The following is a 16,621-nucleotide window of genomic DNA, read 5'->3' as shown; positions in this document are numbered from 1 at the left end:
CGCGGTAGCTCAGCCTTGTGTCTGGTTGCAATGGCTTTGCGGATGTGTGGGCTTGGTTTCCCCCCTGTCCTCGTTTATGTACCGTCCTGTTGGTTGCACAGCAGGCTGCTTCTCCTCTACGTTCTGGGTGGCAGTACTGCTGGTGGCCACCGGGTGGCAGTGTAGTACTCTGTGCTGGTCGTGAGTCCGTTCGTTCAACTGCAGCTTGTGTGGCTCCTACCCGCCTGCGACGTGGTGAGGCCACCCTGTGGGCCGTATGTCGTCTGTGGAGGTAGGTGGAGCAGTTTGCCACAGGGAGAGGCAGGGGGTTTGCTGCCCAGGGTGTGTGGTGGCAGGCTCCTCACCGTGAGCTGATGCTCTTTGCCAGGACATTAGAGCTTCGTTTTTTTTTGTTTTCCTGGGGCATTGAGGCAGCGCTGTTGGTGTCACCGGGTGTTGGGACTTGTCCTGGGGAAGCCGGCTGGCGGCAGTGGGATGGCTTTGTTGCTCGTGCTGGCTGGTGGGGCGTCGTGCAGCTGTGTGTGCTTTTGCGTGTGAACGCGTACGTTGAGGGTGTAGGGCAGGCAGGCGGCCACTAGATGGCACTGCCTGCAGGTTCCTTCGTTGCTGACAGCGGCGGCCTCCTTCTCGCTCACGGGCAGTGAAGCGCGCTACCAGTGATCAGCGCAGGGCCTCTCGCGACGCTGATGCCTCTTCTGCCGACTGTCCCTTCCCGCTGGGGAGCGGCCAGTGCGCACGGACTGACCGACGCTCCAGGTAGGAGGGAGCAGGGTGAGACCTTGAGCGCTGCCGGGTGGGGGCATGGGACCTCCTAACGGTGTAGGTGATCGTCTGGGCGCAGCTGCGGGCTCATTCCCACCGTCTCAGGGCTCGGTGCTCTCCCGGGACTGGAGTAGTTTCTGGGAGCAGTCTCTTCTCCCTTACGCTTTAGGTGCGGACACGGTGGCCGGGACAGCTTGTGGTCGCTGCAGGGCTCCCTGGGATTTCTACTGACCTCTCGTTGTCGGGCAGGCTGGTTCCCGGGTTGTGGCGACGGCCGTGTGTGCGCATCACCGGGCCCTTGCTGAGATCTCCGCCTGTGATGCCGGTTCAGGCCCACGGTGTCCTCCGTCCGGCGCAGCACGGCCACGGCTGTCCTGCAGGCAAACGGTCGCGCGTGTGAGTCCCTGTGCGGATCACGTTGATCTTCTCGGGCCTCTGGGTCGGAGACTGGGTGACATGCGGGGCTCGATCCTCGCCGCCGTCACGGGTGGCATAAACAGTGTGCCGGTGGGGTGCCACCTACTGGGCTTCTCTCCTCCTTCACGCAAAACGAGGAAGCGCGGATCAGCAGGCATGCGGGGTCAGCTGCCCGCCTCGTCGCCAGTGTGGTGTCGGGCCTCAGGCCCGCATGCAGACAAATGAGGGGCACATGACACAGGGTTACTGGTACAGTAAACTGGCCACGAGCACGTGCACCCGGGCCTTTTTATTATCGGGGCCACGTCACTCGTGACACCCGTGATGGATGGGTGTCGGGTGCAGTGTGTCCAGCCCTCGAGGGAGTGGCTGGGGTTACAGCTTCCTGTGAGACACTAGAGCATGTCTCGCAGGACACTACAGGCACAACAGGACGGATATTCATAGAACAGTAACTTACCGCGGCTGACAGACGCGTGCATGGCTTGCACTGTTCGTGCCGCACTTTCTGACCCTCAAAAAAGCGCGGGAAACAGGATTTGGGGAAAAACTGTGGGAATGTGTCTGGAACAGGAGGATCCCGTATGGCTCCAGGAGGGACAGATCCATGCCAGATTTCAGGATTTACACCGAGCTCTCTCTAGAGTCATTCTGTGTGTATATCCTGAAACCTGGCATCGGCCGGCCTTTCTGGGCCTGCGTTGGACATCGTTGCCCCGGAATAAAAGGAGATGGCAGCCACCTTGGAGCTCCAAAGAATTGGATTATGGTAAATTGAGAGGAACCGATTGGTGCCAAATCTACAGTAATCAAGGTTTAGCCAGAATTATAAATCCACCATCGTGTTAGCATCCACAATGTTTCAGCACTGGTGACAAGTCCTTTTCACTAAGACTTCATCAGGACGTGGGAGAGACATGCGCACTGTACACTGGAGTACTCACTCTGTTCACCTTTGACTCTGCATAACACACCGCACCGCTGTGCTGTGTGTCCTCAGAATGCGCGGATCCTAAGATATCGCGACATCTACTAGTAATAGCTACAATATGCAGTTACAATAACCTTAAATGTTTTAATTGGATGATTCAGTAATATTTTCTCTATTAAATTCAATGGAACTCATTTTTTAGATGAAAGGTTGCATGAGACCCTCCAAGTTTCAAAGTTTTGTGCACGAATATACCATCTTGGTTTTTTAACTCGAGTTATTGCCATGTCAGCTTTTTGTAATGAAAGCTCATCTGCTTCACCGGGGGAGGGATGTGGGGCATGCCTTCGTATCCTTCCTTGGGTGTCTGACCAATCAGAAACTGTTGTCCATCTAAGTTACTGAACACCCACTGCGTTTTCCCGGACTTCCCACAAACACTGAAATTCTAAGTGAGCGACCAACCTATATGACTTCACCTGCCCAGAAGATGAGATTAGCAGCTCTGCCCTCCATGCCAGGCAGGGGGGGCATTCAGTCCTGAGGGAACAGGTGAGTACCTCCGGGCCGCCTTGTTGTGGTAGCTGAGTGAGCTCTCCACCTCGTAGCCTCTCGCATCCCGATGGATTCTGTTCATAATGAGAACAATTGTGGCAAAGCACTGTGCTCTTAAGATTCTCAGACTGTGCTTGAGTAATTCCGGATTTCAGACTACAAGTCCCAGGGTGCAAAACTAAACACCTGAACTGAATGAGTTACTGGAGTGTGGACCTGGGAGACTTCAGAGCTCTGCACATAGTTCATACACATCGGAGCTGAATCCGCCCCACAGCGGTCAAATAAGAATTGTGAGCTTGAAATGTGCTTTCACAACCCTGTACCAGCACCGAGCCGATTGTAAACTAATTAAATCTTCATCTTTCTGTTTTTGTTGACAGTACATCCACTCTGCCGGGATAGTGCACAGGGTGAGTATGTTAATACAACCACGAGTAAGGCATGTGTGTGTGTGTGTGTGTGTGTGAGTGTGTGTGTGTGTGTGTGTGTGTGTGTGTGTATGTGTGTATGTGTGTGTAGGCCTCGAGCATTTGTGTGTGTGAATGCCGTGTGTGTGTGTGTGTGTGTGTGTGGGTGTGTGTGAAGACCTTGAGCATTTGTGTGTGTGAAGGTCGTGTGTGTGTGTGTGTGTGTGAGTGTGTGTGTGAAGGCCTTGAGCATTTGTGTGTGTGAAGGTTGTACGTGTGTGTGTGTGTGTGAGAGTGTGTGTGTGAAGACCTTGAGCATTTGTGTGTGTGAAGGTCGTGTGTGTGTGTGTGTGTGTGTGTGTGTGAAGGTCTTGGGCATTTGTCTGTGTGAAGGTCATGAGTGTGGTTGCGTGTGTGTGAGTGTGAGAGAGAAGGATGTGAGCATGTGTTTGTGTGTGTGTGTGATGCCGAGCTTAATTTGCAAAACAATAAGTGCCGGGCCCTCGTCAGGAGGCCACTGAAGCCTGCTTCACCCTTTGCCCCTGCCAGCGCTGCCAACGACCGAACCAACACAACTACTAACATCCACTCCTACAAGTGTGATATTTCATACTACTCCACACTCATGAAGCCATAAGAAGGGCTGGGCTGGCAGATATTCGTCATTTTACTTGTATACTGAATTGATAAATGTAGGAGAGTAGGATCTGCTTGCATGGTCACCCCCACTTTTTGCTGGTGTCAATGCTTTACTGACTAGTCTGACTGGGATCCTGCCGATCAGCACCCCAGCCTCTGTGTCTTCCCTAAATTGGACATGGTGAGTTCTTAGGTACACTCCAGATTGGCTACTGGTGTACCCTGCTTAGTCCCTAGTATATGGTACTGTGGTACCCAGGGCATAGGTACACCAGGGGTCTCCCATGGGCTGAAGCATACGTCATGCCACCCATGAGAGACCACTGAAATGGTGACTCCAGGCCGGCCATTGCAGCCTGTGTGGGCTGGTGCTTGCACCACTTACGACAGATATGAGTTTCCTTATATCTGAGGTCACTGCACTTAAAACCTAGAAGTCACTGCTTAGGCACGCCTTTCAAACCTGAAGGCAGGGGGCTCAGTTCTAAGCGTGAGGGTGCCCCTGCATGAGCAGGTCACCCCTACAAACTTCGGAGCCCATTTCTCTCACACCGTAAACGGTGTGGGAGGTTTGATTCCATGCACTGTAAAGTTCCTCCGGGAGGACCTCAGTGCCCCTTTGTACCAGTTTTCTAGAACCGGACAGCAAGCTATGGCTGCTGCTGACCAAAGACATGATCTGCCCTCCTGCTGCTGAGCCACCCGCGGACAGGGGAAGGCAAGACAAGAGGTTTCCTTTCACAGGGAGGTGTGAGCACCTCCCAACAGGACTTAGTGTATTGGGGCTGGGTGGGGGCGCTTGCCAGCGCCACTAGACTGCTTTCAAGGGCACCTTCAGTGCCCTCCTTGCTTACTCCTATTCAAACCAGTTCAAGGAGACATTGGCTCCCGCTCTGGCGTGAAACTGGGCAAAGGACATGGGAGCATCTTCCTCTCTGTCCAGCCCCTCCTCTGGGAAGGACCCCTAAATTGTCCCAACCCTTTCCTTAGGGTACTGAAGGGCTTACCTGTGGGTGAGTCCCTAGATTCGTCGTGGGGCAAGATTCAGATACAATACCACTTCTTTTTTAATCGTCCGGGCACTCTGGACTTTGCTGGACTTCACTTTGGGAACCAAGACTGCATCTGGGAAGACTCCTGCTGCTCCTGGTCACGTTGTCCTGCAAGTCTGCTGCAATGTCTGCCTGTGCTCCATACAGGTTCTCCACAGGACCTGTGGACATCCAAAATTCCAGAAGGAGTCTCAATTGGAGTGAAGGAGTCACTCCCCTGCGTCTGCATGCACCGCAACAAAGCTGACAGGAATGCTGATCCTGGGCTCCCATGGACTCCAAAAGCCTCAGCAACACAGGTGGTGGTTCTGCAACTCCTGCGAGGCTTGCACTGTCTTCTCACAGTGTTTGAGGCTAGGATCCCTCGTCGGAACTGCTGGAACAGAACCCCTGTGTACCACATCGACTTTCCGTTGCCAAGGCTTGTTGACTCTCTCTTCCAGAGATCTTCGGGCTCCCAGAAGCTCCAACTTCAAGCATCTCCTACAGCCCAGATCTGCACCTGCATTGCATCCTTTGCACCATGGGCCTTCATCCTTTGGTGAGCTGCTCAAGGTCCTCTTGTGACTCTTGTGCCTCCGGCCCGTGGGTCCTCGTGAGGGTCTATTTTGGCTCCAGTGGGCTCTCCTGCTTGCTCTGGGCCTATTCTGACTTACCTGCTTGTGGGGAGTCACTTGAACCATGCTGGTCCAGACACTGCACCTTTTTCTACAACTACGTTGGTTGCCGTTGCAAAGGCTTGTTGGTGCCCCTGCCGGACACTGGCCCCTTGGCTCTAGACATCCGACAATGGACAGCTTGTGAATGGCTCCTTGTCTTCCACAGCATCGCCTAGTCCGCACAGCTGCAACTTCAAGGGCACCGTCAACTCTCCTGCATCCCTGACATCGGTGGGCATTCGTCTTCTGTGCCTCCTGGTCACTCTTGAGTGGCATAGACTCTGACCCCTCTGCTTGCAGGTACCTCTCCTCCTGACTCCACCTTTGGATTTCACCGGACTCTTTCACCTTCTTCGCCAGCAGCATCTTTTCTGAAGTCCTCCATTGCAGTCAATCAATTAATCAATAAGGGGATTTTAAGCGCACTACTCACCCGTGAGGGTCTCAAGGTGCTGGGGGTGGGGGGCAATGGGGGGAACAGCAGTTCCGTTCCGTCAAAGTGCCAGGTCTTGAGTGCCTTCCTGAAGGTGTCCAGGGAGGGGGCGCGTCTAATGTCGATCTGGAGCTCGTTCCAGGCCTTGGCCGTGATGTAGGAGAATGTTCTTCCCCCTGTTCTGGCTCTGTGGATGATTGGGTTTCGGCGAGGGCGAGGTTGGTGGAGCGGAGGTTTCTTTTGGGTTCGTGGAAGGCTATTCTCTCATTGAGGTTTTGGGGTCCTGTGTTGTGGAGGCATTTTTAGGCGTGGGTGAGTAACTTGAAAGCGACTCTCTTCTCGATGGGGAGCCAGTGGAGGTTCCGTAGGTGTTGGCTGATGTGCTTGTGTTAGGGTATGCCAAGGACGAATCTGGCTGCGGTGTTCTGTATCATCTGGAGCTTTTGGAGTAGAGACTTGTTAATGCCGGCATAGAGGGCGTTTCCGTAGTCCAGTGTGCTGGTTATGAGTGCATGGGTGACTGTCTACCATGACTTGGGGGGATCCATTTGAAGGTCTTTTGGAGGATGTGGAGCGGTGTTGAAGCAGCTGGATGTGACAACGTTGACCTGCTTGTTCATGGAGAGGGAGGAGTTGAGTACGATGCCGAGGTTTCTGGCGTGGTTCATGGGGGTTGGAGGGCTGCTGAGTATGGTGGGCCACCAGGTGTTGTTCCATGCTGACGGGGTGGTTCCGAGTACGAGGACTTCTGTCTTCTCCGAGTTGACCTTTATGCAGCTGTTGCTCATCCAGGATGCAACGTCCTGCCTTCCTTCCTGGAAGTTGAGGTCCTTGGTGAGGGGGAGGATGAGCTGGGTGTAATTGGCATAGGATACTATGCTGAGGCCGTGCTGTCTGATGATGGCGGCGGGAGGGGGGCAAAGTAGATGTTGAAGAGGGTTGGGCTGAGTGATGATCCCTGTGGTACTCCGCAGTTGATAACGGAGGGTTCGGAGCGGAAGAGTGGCAGTCTGATTCTTTGGCTCCTATTGGTTAGAAACAAATGGATCCAGTTGGGGGCGGGTCCTTGTATGCCGACGTCGCGTAGTCTGGCGGCAAGTGAGCTGTGGGAGACAGTGTTGAATGCTGCTGACAGGTCGAGTATTATCAGGGCTGTGGTGTGGCCTTGGTCAAGGAGGGTGCGGATGTCGTCTGTGGCGGCAAGTAGGGATGTCTCAGTGCTGTGGTTGCTGCGGAATCCGGATTGGGAGGGGTCGAGGATGGAGTTGTCTTCGATGAACTTTGTTACCTGTACGTTGACAGTCTTCTCAGCGACTTTTGCTGTGAAGGGGAGGAGAGAGATGGGCCTATAGTTCTTGAGGTCCATGGGATCTGCGGTGGGTTTCTTAAGCCGGGGTCTGACTTCTGCGCGTTTCCAGTTGTCGGGGAAGGAGCCGGTCATGAAGGTGGCGTTTGATGGTTTGTCGTAATTCTGATGCAATGGCGGCTCTGTGGTATAAGTGTGGTGGGCAGGGGTCCAAGGGGGCCCCCAAGTGGAGGCTTTTCATGGTCGAGCTGGTCTCTTCGGTCGTGACCGGTGTCCAGGAGATGATGGTGGGCTGGCAGCTGTTGCTGGAGACTGCGGTGGTTGCATTGTCAGGTGTTTGGTCCTTGAAGTTGTCATAGAGGTTCTTGATTTTCAGGTGGAAGTACACTGCCAGCTTGTCGCAGAGGTCCTGGGAGGGGGTGATGCCTGTGGTTTTGTTGGCGGGTTTGGTGAATTCCTGGATGACGCAGAAGAGCCCCTTGGATTTGCTGGTGTCGGCGAGGATTTTGTTGTGGATGAAGGTTCTTTTGGTGGTTCTGATGTGTTGGCGGTATTCTGTCATGGCGTTTTTGTAGGTGGTGTGGTTTTCGGGCATCTTGTTGTTTCGCCAGTTCTTTTGGAGGCGTCTCCAGGTGCCTCTGACTTCTTGGAGGTCGAAGGTGAACTAGGTGGCTTTCCGGTTGCGCTGTTTGTTGGAGTTGCGTAGTGAAGCAAGCTTGTCTGCGCAGCCGGAGATCCAAGCGTGAAGTCCCCTGGCTGCGAGGTTGGCGTCGGTTGTAGCAGAGGGGTGTTGCAGTTGAGTGTGGAGTTGAGCTATTCCTTGGTGACACTGCTACAGTTTCTTCACGGAGGGTGCAGAGCAGGTCTGGGCAGCTTGGGTTCGTTGACGAAGTAGTGTACGCAGTGGTGGTCAGTCCATGGGGGTTGCGTGGTGTGACTGAAGTGGGTTCTGTTTCTCCCTGTGAATATGGGGTCGAGGGTGTGTCCTGCCTTGTGGGTGGGCATGGTGACGAGTTGTATCAGTCCGATGTTGGCAAGGTTGGCAAGGTTGTCAAGGAGGCTGGTGGAGTTGTGGTCACTGGGATTGTCGAGCTGGAAGTTCAGGTCTCCGATGTGTATGTAGTCCATGTAGGAGATGGCGTGGGGTGCGATGAGGTCATTGATGGTGGAAGCAAAGCGGGTGCGGGGGCCGGGGGGTCTGTAGGCGAGGGTGCTACGAAGTGTGGAGTTGGTCTGGACCTGGAAGTGCAGGTGTTCGGCGGCGGAGAAAGCGTCACTCAAGGTGGAGAGGCGGAGGCAGTTTTTGTGCGCAATGGCGAGTCCTCCTCCCGGGTGGTTGGGGCGGACCTTCCTCTGGATCTTGTATCCGTCCATGATAGCGTTGGCGAGGGCGTTGGTCCAGGTTTCTTAACAGAAGGCGACGTCTGGTCGAGGAGGTACCAGATTTCAATGGCGTGTCTGTGCAGGGAGCGCACGTTGAGGATGCACTTCAAGGCTTCGGTGATGGTGACGTCCGATGTGGGGGGCGGCCGTGGTGGTGCGGAGGGTGGTGTAGGTTCGGCTGCAGTGGCGGCAGGAGAATTGGCCATGGGTTGTTTTCGGAGAGGACTGCTGGCAGTTGTTGTCTCTTCCGGGGTTCAGTGTGAGGAGGGCGGCTGCATCATAGCGGTGGCTGGTCGGAGATCCAGGGGTTCTGGCACTGGTTGCGGTCGGGTCGCTGACGGGCGCTGACGGGCGCTGACGGGCGCAGACGGGCTTGCCTGTGGCACAGCTGCCATTAAGTAGGGATGGGGAAGGGGCACGCAGCTGGGAGGCGCGAGTGGGGAATTCGGCAGGGGGGTGGGGCTGCGGGGGCAGCAGTGGAGGGAGGGGAAGCAGGTGGGAGGCACAAAAAAAGGGGTAAAAACAGAAAAGAACCAGGCACAATATAACAATACAATGCAGCACAGTAGGATGCAGTGATTAAGGAGAAGACGGCACTCAGCAGAAAGCAGGCACAAGGCAGGGCCCCGAGCCTTTGACAGAGCAGAGCGTGGCACAGAGGGCAGCGACACTTACCAGCGGAGCTGGAGAGGGAAGAGAGCAGGTCCCTGACCAGTAGGTCAGAGGTCTTGCTCCGCACTTTGCACCCGGCTTCCCTGGTGTAGGTATCCTGGTTCCTGGTGTATCCACAGGTGGGGTGACTATCCAACCTTCCATCTTCCACAGGGTGTCTTCAGGGTCCCCTGGGAAGGGTCCTTTTTCTTTAAAAACCGGAACTGTGACTTACCTATCGACTAACATTGAGCCAGCGGTCGTGTTCCCACTCTGCACACAACCTCCGTGGGGTTCTTAGATACCCACCTTGGGTGGTTCCTTGGGTCCCCGGCTCCTCTACGTCTTCTGCGTCCATTCTCGACTTAGGTTGTGGTTTTCATTCCACTCTTTTAGTATATGGTTTGGCCTCTCCCTGGAGACCACTGTGTATTTTGCTACTTACGTATTCTGTTGAGAAAGTATTTTGTGCATTGTGTTTATATCTTTGTGCTAGTGAGTGCTAATAATAAATACATCGTTTGATAACTACACTGTGTGGTTCTTTTTCACTTAACCTATAGCGTAAGATCAAGTACTGGTAAAACAAGCTGCTTTACACTCCTTCTGGACTAAGCCTGAAGGCTCTTTCTCCACAGCTACCACTTGGAGAGCTTTCTAAGGTTGTCTAAAGCCACTAAAATCACCATAATGGTTGTCTGGATTAGTGCAGGGTGCTACACTTAGATAAGTGTGCACAATATGCTAAGCCAGCATCCTACAATAAACAACTGTTGTTGTGCTCATTTCTAACATAGACAGACAGCGCCACCATGTGGGAGACTGTCATAAGCACTGGTGTTGACAATTAAGTGCGGGTACCAAGCACCGGAAACCACCAGCTCAAATCAAGCGCAGGTGTGAAGGATGTGAGCATGTGTGTGTGTGTGTGTGACTGAAATCCATGAGCACATGTGTGAAGGTCATAAGCATATGTAAGTCTGTGTATGTGAGGTTCATGAGCATGTGTTTGTTTGTGTGAAAACGATGAGCATGTGTGGGCTTGAAGGATACGAGCATGTGTCTGTGTGTGTGTGAGAAGACTATGCATGTGTATGTGTGTATGTCTGTGTGTGTGTGTGTGTGAGGGCATGAGCTCGTGTGTGTGTATATATGTGTGTGTGTGAGAGAGAAGGCCATGAGCATGTGTTGGCAGGAAGGACATGATCATGTGTCTGTGTGTGTTAAGACTATGACAACATGTTTTTGTGAGGGCATGAGCATGTTTGTGTGAGGGCCATGATGAGCATGTTTTTGGGTGTGTGTGAAATGTCATGAGATTGTGTGTGGGAGGGCCTTGAGCATGAATGTAGGCCTTGAGCATTTGTGTGAATGTGAAGGCTGTAAGTGTGTCTGTGAGGCCATGAACACGTGAGTGTGTGAAGGCTATGATAGTGTGTGTGCATGAGGGCATGAGCACGTGAGTGTGTGAAGGCTATGATAGTGTGTGTGCGTGAGGGCATGAGCATGTGAGTGTGTGAAGGCTATGATAGTGTGTGTGCATGTGTGTGTGAATGAAGGCATGAGCATGTGAGTGTGTGAACGCTATGATAGTGTGTGTGCATATGTGTGCATGTGAGGGCATGAGCATGTGAGTGTGTGAAGGCTATGATAGTGTGTGTGCATTTGTGTGTGCGTGAGGGCATGAGCATGTGAGTGTGTGAAGGCTATGATAGTGTGTGTGCGTGAGGGCATGTGAGTGTGTGAAGGCTATGATAGTGTGTGTGCATGATGGCATGAGCATGTGAGTGTGTGAAGGCTATGACAGTGTGTGTGCATGAGGGCATGAGCACGTGAGTGTGTGAAGGCTATGATAGTGTGTGTGCATGAGGGCATGAGCATTTGAGTGTGTGAAGGCTATGATAGTGTGTGTGTGTGCTTGAGGGCATGAGCACGTGAGTGTGTGAAGGCTATGATAGTGTGTGTGCATGAGGGCATGAGCATTTGAGTGTGTGAAGGCTATGATAGTGTGTGTGTGTGTGAGAGGGCATAAGCATGTGAGTGTGTGAAAGCCTGCCATAGTGTAATCCTGCCAGCACCAACTGGGCTGAGAGAACAGCTCGACATGAGATTATGGGTCTCTACCCATCACTTAAGATGGCGGCCTCGGTGTTTACATGGCGCCAAGTACAAAGGGTGCTGTTTACAGAAGGGCGCGGCGTTGGGAAGCTTCAAGGGAGGGGATGAGCCGGTTTAAGAGCCAAGGAAAGCAGGGTGTGCTCCTTGCATGCCAAAAGCCACGGGGCTGGGAGCTTAGGGCTTTGTAAGTTGAAAGAGGCCCAACCGAGGCCCCTCTTTAGAGCAGACCCCAGCAGCTCTGAAAGTGGGACGGGATCTCTCATGGGCTAGGCCCAGAGCCAGAGAGAGAGAAGGAGAGAGAGATGAGGAAAACAAAGCACACAATGTGTAAAACAAAAAAGTAAAAGTAACTTAAAAATATAGAAGGATTTAGCAAATAACTCCAGCCTGCAGATGCAAACCGTGCACACAATTTCAAAACATGTTAAGGCACCTGACTCCCCACAGAAGAGTAAACCCGGCTTTGGAGGCCCAGCTCAGCAGCGCGAGGATCTCCCCTGAAAACGGCCCTTTATCAACGAGAGTCTGCGCCCTCGACTGAACCCACAGCCTTCAGACATGGAGCTGGAGAAACGGGGAAGGCAGGGACTGCATGATGTGTTTTGTCTGCGGGGAAAGGCAGAGTACTGAAGCTTCCGGTATAGCGCCTAGTCCAGGAGGCTGGAGACCTGGCACACCCCTTGCCACCTTGACATAGCGCAACGAAGCGATGTGAACCAGATCTCATGCCCAGCCCGTATTCTAGAGAAAGGGGATTTACAAGGGATATAAAGTCACCCACATAGAAGAGGCTTTCAGAAAAACCCGAAAAGCACCATAAATACGAGATGACCCCTTCGTGGCGCTACACAAAATGATTCTTTAGTTTCGCATAGTTACTTTCCAGTGTTTGAAAGAACCATAGAGAAAGATAGGTGGAAAGAAGCAATCTTTGCCGATTATTTAATACAGCCAATCAGAGTGCACGCTTTGTCCAGAAAGCCAATCAGCACAGAGCATGTGAGCCGTGCACCCTGGGCCTCCTATGGGCGCATTTCCTTGTGGCCAGCAGTTTTCGAAGTGCATTAAAAATGTATGGAAACTGTGATGCTGCACCATGGGGGTGGGATAAGTGAGCGTGTGGGCGTGGTCACAGGCATGGCTAAAGAACCTAACATTCTGTAACTTTTTATGGTGTCACCTTTAAGTAACTACATATAAAACAACACAGTGTAAATGAAAATTAAGTGTCTGTCCTGTTACTCAGTGGGAAATGCACTATGGTACTATCTGAAACCTCTATTAGTTAATGCCCTGCACCAGTCAGTCATGGAATCGAAACCTGGTTTGTGCAGTGGAGAATAGTGACTTGTACAACGTGCCAGTTTGTGACAGAAAGCACTGTGAACATGTAAGTCATTACTTTAAACTTGCGCTACACACCGTATAAAATAGGCTGCTACAAAAAGCACAAAAAATGTACGCTAAAAACGTGCTTTGCTTCCAAAATTTAGATTTAGTAATACCCAGCCTGTTCTAAGTGCAATTTTTTTTATAAATGTCTTTTAAAAGCACACACTTCGCAGCTTAACTGGTAGCTCCCTTGCAATAGCTGTCAAAAAATGAATAAATCTGTGCCATCAGGAAGCTTAAAGGGATTCCATCAATTAAAGCCAATACCAGGGTTTCAATATCCTTTACATTTGCAGATTGACAAGTTGCACAAGTTTACATTTCTTTCAGGCAGCAGCACCCTGGCAGGAAGGCTTGTTTACCTGTCTGCCCCCCCTCGGATTCACAGCACAGGAGACCCCCTGCCTTGCACTTCAGCTGAAGCATTTCAAGTGTCTAAATTAAACGTCGCACAACTGTTGTCTTTTCACAAAAAGTAGGGCATTTGTTTATCCAAAATTGTAAAAAGTATGGGCACTTCATGCCCCTCTGATCCCCCCCACTTCGACCACTGGTGGCCAGCCCAGCGTGCTTCTCGTAATACCAAGATGGCTCCCCCAGCAGCTCCTCAGATGGGATTCTTTATCTGGGACATGTCGATATAAGATGAATGTACCTTCCAGCAAGAGTTGGGAGGCAGGGCAAACCTCAGACATGAACCGAGAAGGGCCTCAGACAGGCCCAGGTGAGTGATATTAGTGTGAGAGTGAAGATAATGCTGGGGACTATGTAGGGTCTGCAGCTGTGGTGTCCACAGTAATTCCAGGAGAGTCGGATTCATGCCAGATATTCAGGACTCCCACTGACTGTGCAAACAAGTGCCATTGAGATTGTGTTTTCTGTGGATCTCCACAATCAGACATGGATCCACCCTTGTGGACCAAAGCTGGACACCCCTGGTCAGCTGTGTCACAAGAGCTCATATGTGGTTCCAGCCGCCACTATCCCACGCCAATAACTCCGTGCCGACATCTTTCCACTCCCTACAGTCATTTTCATTCTTTGTTTGACTGATGCGTGTCAGTTCCTGACCCCACCTTTACTTTCTCCCTCCTACAGGATCTAAAGCCCAGTAACCTGGGGGTGAACGAGAGCGGCGAGCTGAAGGTAGGTGCCAGGGATGAGAGGATGGAAGGACATGTGAGAATTGGGTGTATTCTGTCCAAGTTGTTTTCCTTTATCTGCTGATATAAACATTGTTTCTTTGTTCTTAAATAGTATTTTACCTGCAAAAACATGTCCGAATGATTTCCCTGCAGAGTGACTTTTATTTCTGCCACATCTCTCGACTTGCCTTCTTACCAGGGGCCGCGTCATGATGGCCAAGTGCCTGTTTTTGTGTGCGAAGTGTCTGAAGTTCAGACATATACAACTCAGAATTTCTCTATGTTAATACATGAACTTTAAACAGAACAAGTCGGAAACAGTGAGCAGACACTCGCCTCTCTCTGTTCCAGACAGAATTTCCAAGTTATATGCTTCAAGTTTAGACACCTCACTTGCAAACAAAACAGGTGCTCGGCTCATCATGGTATGGCCCCAAAACTCACTGTCTCCCATGGCACCCCGATAATGATCACCAGTATCTTTCTGGACTTATTGAATATTTCATCTGTCGAGGGTGGGAATAGCACAGCGGTAATTTCAATGGCTGTTCCATATAACCCCATCATTCTACAGCTCGTACGGCGAACTTTGAAACCCAACCAAGGGCTTGATTTGTGGTTTGACAGAGGGCACTCAGTCCATCAGGGTGGCAGAGGACGGTACCTCAACCACCCTGATGGACTACCATCTGTCATATTTAAGTACGATCGCCTGCCTAGTGGTCATCTCTGTACTTTGAGGGGAACTGCTTTGCCTGCAGTTTCTGTAAATTTTGACGGCCGTTCATCAAATTTTCAAAATTGTTTTGTTTGTCAGAAACAAACTCCTAAAGCAGCGGTTTGTTTCTAAAAAATAAAATTTCACAATGACCCCCCCTCAAACTCTGGGAATTTTGTACTGTGATGCAAGGTTATTTACTTTTTTTCTTGTCACTCCCTGCCAGGAGTTTCCTGATGGTGATGGACATGAGAAAGCAAGACATTACTCCGTCCCCTGAAATATGGTGGGTGGTGTAATGTCAACTGCCGTCGGACGAAATTTTCCTCCGATGGAGCCAACAGAGGAAAACCAAGGCTCTGTCCGTCTATAAGCTAAGTGGGCAAACAAAGGGCTTGTTTGACTGGAACTCTGGGGCATCCTGTTCACCAAGCTCAAACTCAAGCCCCAACTCTGCAAATTGATTGCGGATTTTACAATTGTCTACATGCAATATCCCAAGATCTAGTGCTCAACCTCTGCTTACATTGAAGTATTCCCTCAGGTCTCACCAAACTAACTTGATGACTGCTCCCTTCACTCCAGTGCAGATCCAGCCATTGGAAGCAGACCATCATCAATCCTTTACTCAAAAACCTGCTGCAGACCCAAAACCCTGGCCAACTATTGGCTGATCACCAACCTCCCCTTCCACATCAAAATCATGGAAAGGCCTGTACGACAAGGTTGGAGTATATTGCTCTCACAGCCTCCCTCGCACCATCAGAGCAGATTCCGCCCTTCCTTGGCTAGTTTGAGGGAACGACTTCTTGTCTTCCTGGACCAGAAGTACAAAACTGTCCTCACACTATTGGACTTTTCCACCGCCAAACACACTTTTCACCGTATAATCCTACTGAAAAGTTCAAGCTCTGGGCTGGGACATCTGGAAGTGCAGAGCATCAGGTCTAATCTTTTCCTGTCTGCAAAAAAGTTGTGATTGAATCATTGATGTCACCCACATGCCCCGTGGAGCGTCTACAGAGCGTCAGCCTTCTCGTGCCTTCTGGTTCATACCTACGTAAGTTCCACAGGCTCAGCTTCTTGAACACCACCATGTGAACTTAAAGCTGTAACAGATGACTTACAAATCGCAGATCTAATTGGAAAGTGCCTGAGAATCCAAGCAACGTCCCCTGGACCACTGGCGGATGAAGGAGCGCGTCCTGGGAATGAATGGTGCGAAGACGAGACGCTCGTGATCAGAAACACTAATCCCAGTTCGAACACTGACCCCTGTTCTTTGACTGACCCGGAGGATTTGGAGCACCCTTGCGTCAACCCCTGGCACCTCTTAAAAAACAAAGAAACCAGGGATTCTTGTTGATGCCAAGGTCTCCATTGGTCCCCAAGCCTGTGCAGATGCAAAGCGCACACACATTCAGCCCCTCCTGCTTGAAACATCCAGCCACATCCAGTCACTTCCAGCCACATCCGGTCACTTTCAGCCACATCCAGTCACTTCTAGCCACATCCAGTCCCTTCCAGCCACATCCAGTCCCTTCCAGCCACATCCAGTCCCTTCCAGCCACATCCAGTCCCTTCCAGCCACATCCAGTCACTTCCAGCCACATCCAGCCACATCCAGTCACTTCTAGGCACACACAGCCTCTTCCAGCCACATCCAGTCACTTCCAGCTACATCCAGCCACTTCTAGGCACACCCAGCCACTTCCAGCCACATCCAGTCACTTCTAGGCACACCCAGCCTCTTCCAGCCACATCCAGTCACTTCTTCAGACTGATCAGCGTCGCGTCGACGAGACCCCTCGGTCGGGCACTGCTCGACTAATACAAGATCATCTAGTTTGGACTCCCAGAGATCTTTTGTATCTGGCTCCGCAGGCTTTAGAACCAGGCAGCCTTACTTTGCTGTAACCTTAGCAAGGGGTACCCCAACACACCTGCCTTCAGAAGCTTCCATTCACCCCAGTCTGGCTTCTAGGGGTGCCAAGGTTAAATGCAGGTTCCTGCGCCATCCATAAAGGATGTAGGAGGGACTGACACGCTT

General features: G+C 51.7%; 1 protein-coding gene across 2 annotated transcripts in view; it reads left to right on the top strand.

The window, feature by feature from the left end:
- The window catches only part of LOC146797275 (mitogen-activated protein kinase 14A-like), a 130,801-nt gene that overhangs the window by 87,789 nt on the left and 26,391 nt on the right, over positions 1–16,621 (top strand). Inside the window, exons 5-6 of one of the 2 annotated variants that reach the window (XM_085624246.1) lie at positions 3,049–3,078; positions 13,807–13,854. In XM_085624246.1, coding sequence (XP_085480372.1) covers positions 3,049–3,078; positions 13,807–13,854 — 78 coding nt within the window. The remainder of the gene's footprint in view (positions 1–3,048; positions 3,079–13,806; positions 13,855–16,621) is intronic. The other variant, XM_085624247.1, reaches the window with a different exon arrangement.

Source organism: Triturus cristatus, chromosome 9, assembly GCF_964204655.1.
Source record: "Triturus cristatus chromosome 9, aTriCri1.1, whole genome shotgun sequence".
NCBI lineage: Eukaryota > Metazoa > Chordata > Amphibia > Caudata > Salamandridae > Triturus > Triturus cristatus.
Note: the sequence above shows the minus strand (reverse complement) of the source record. Positions and strands in the feature narration are given on the sequence as shown.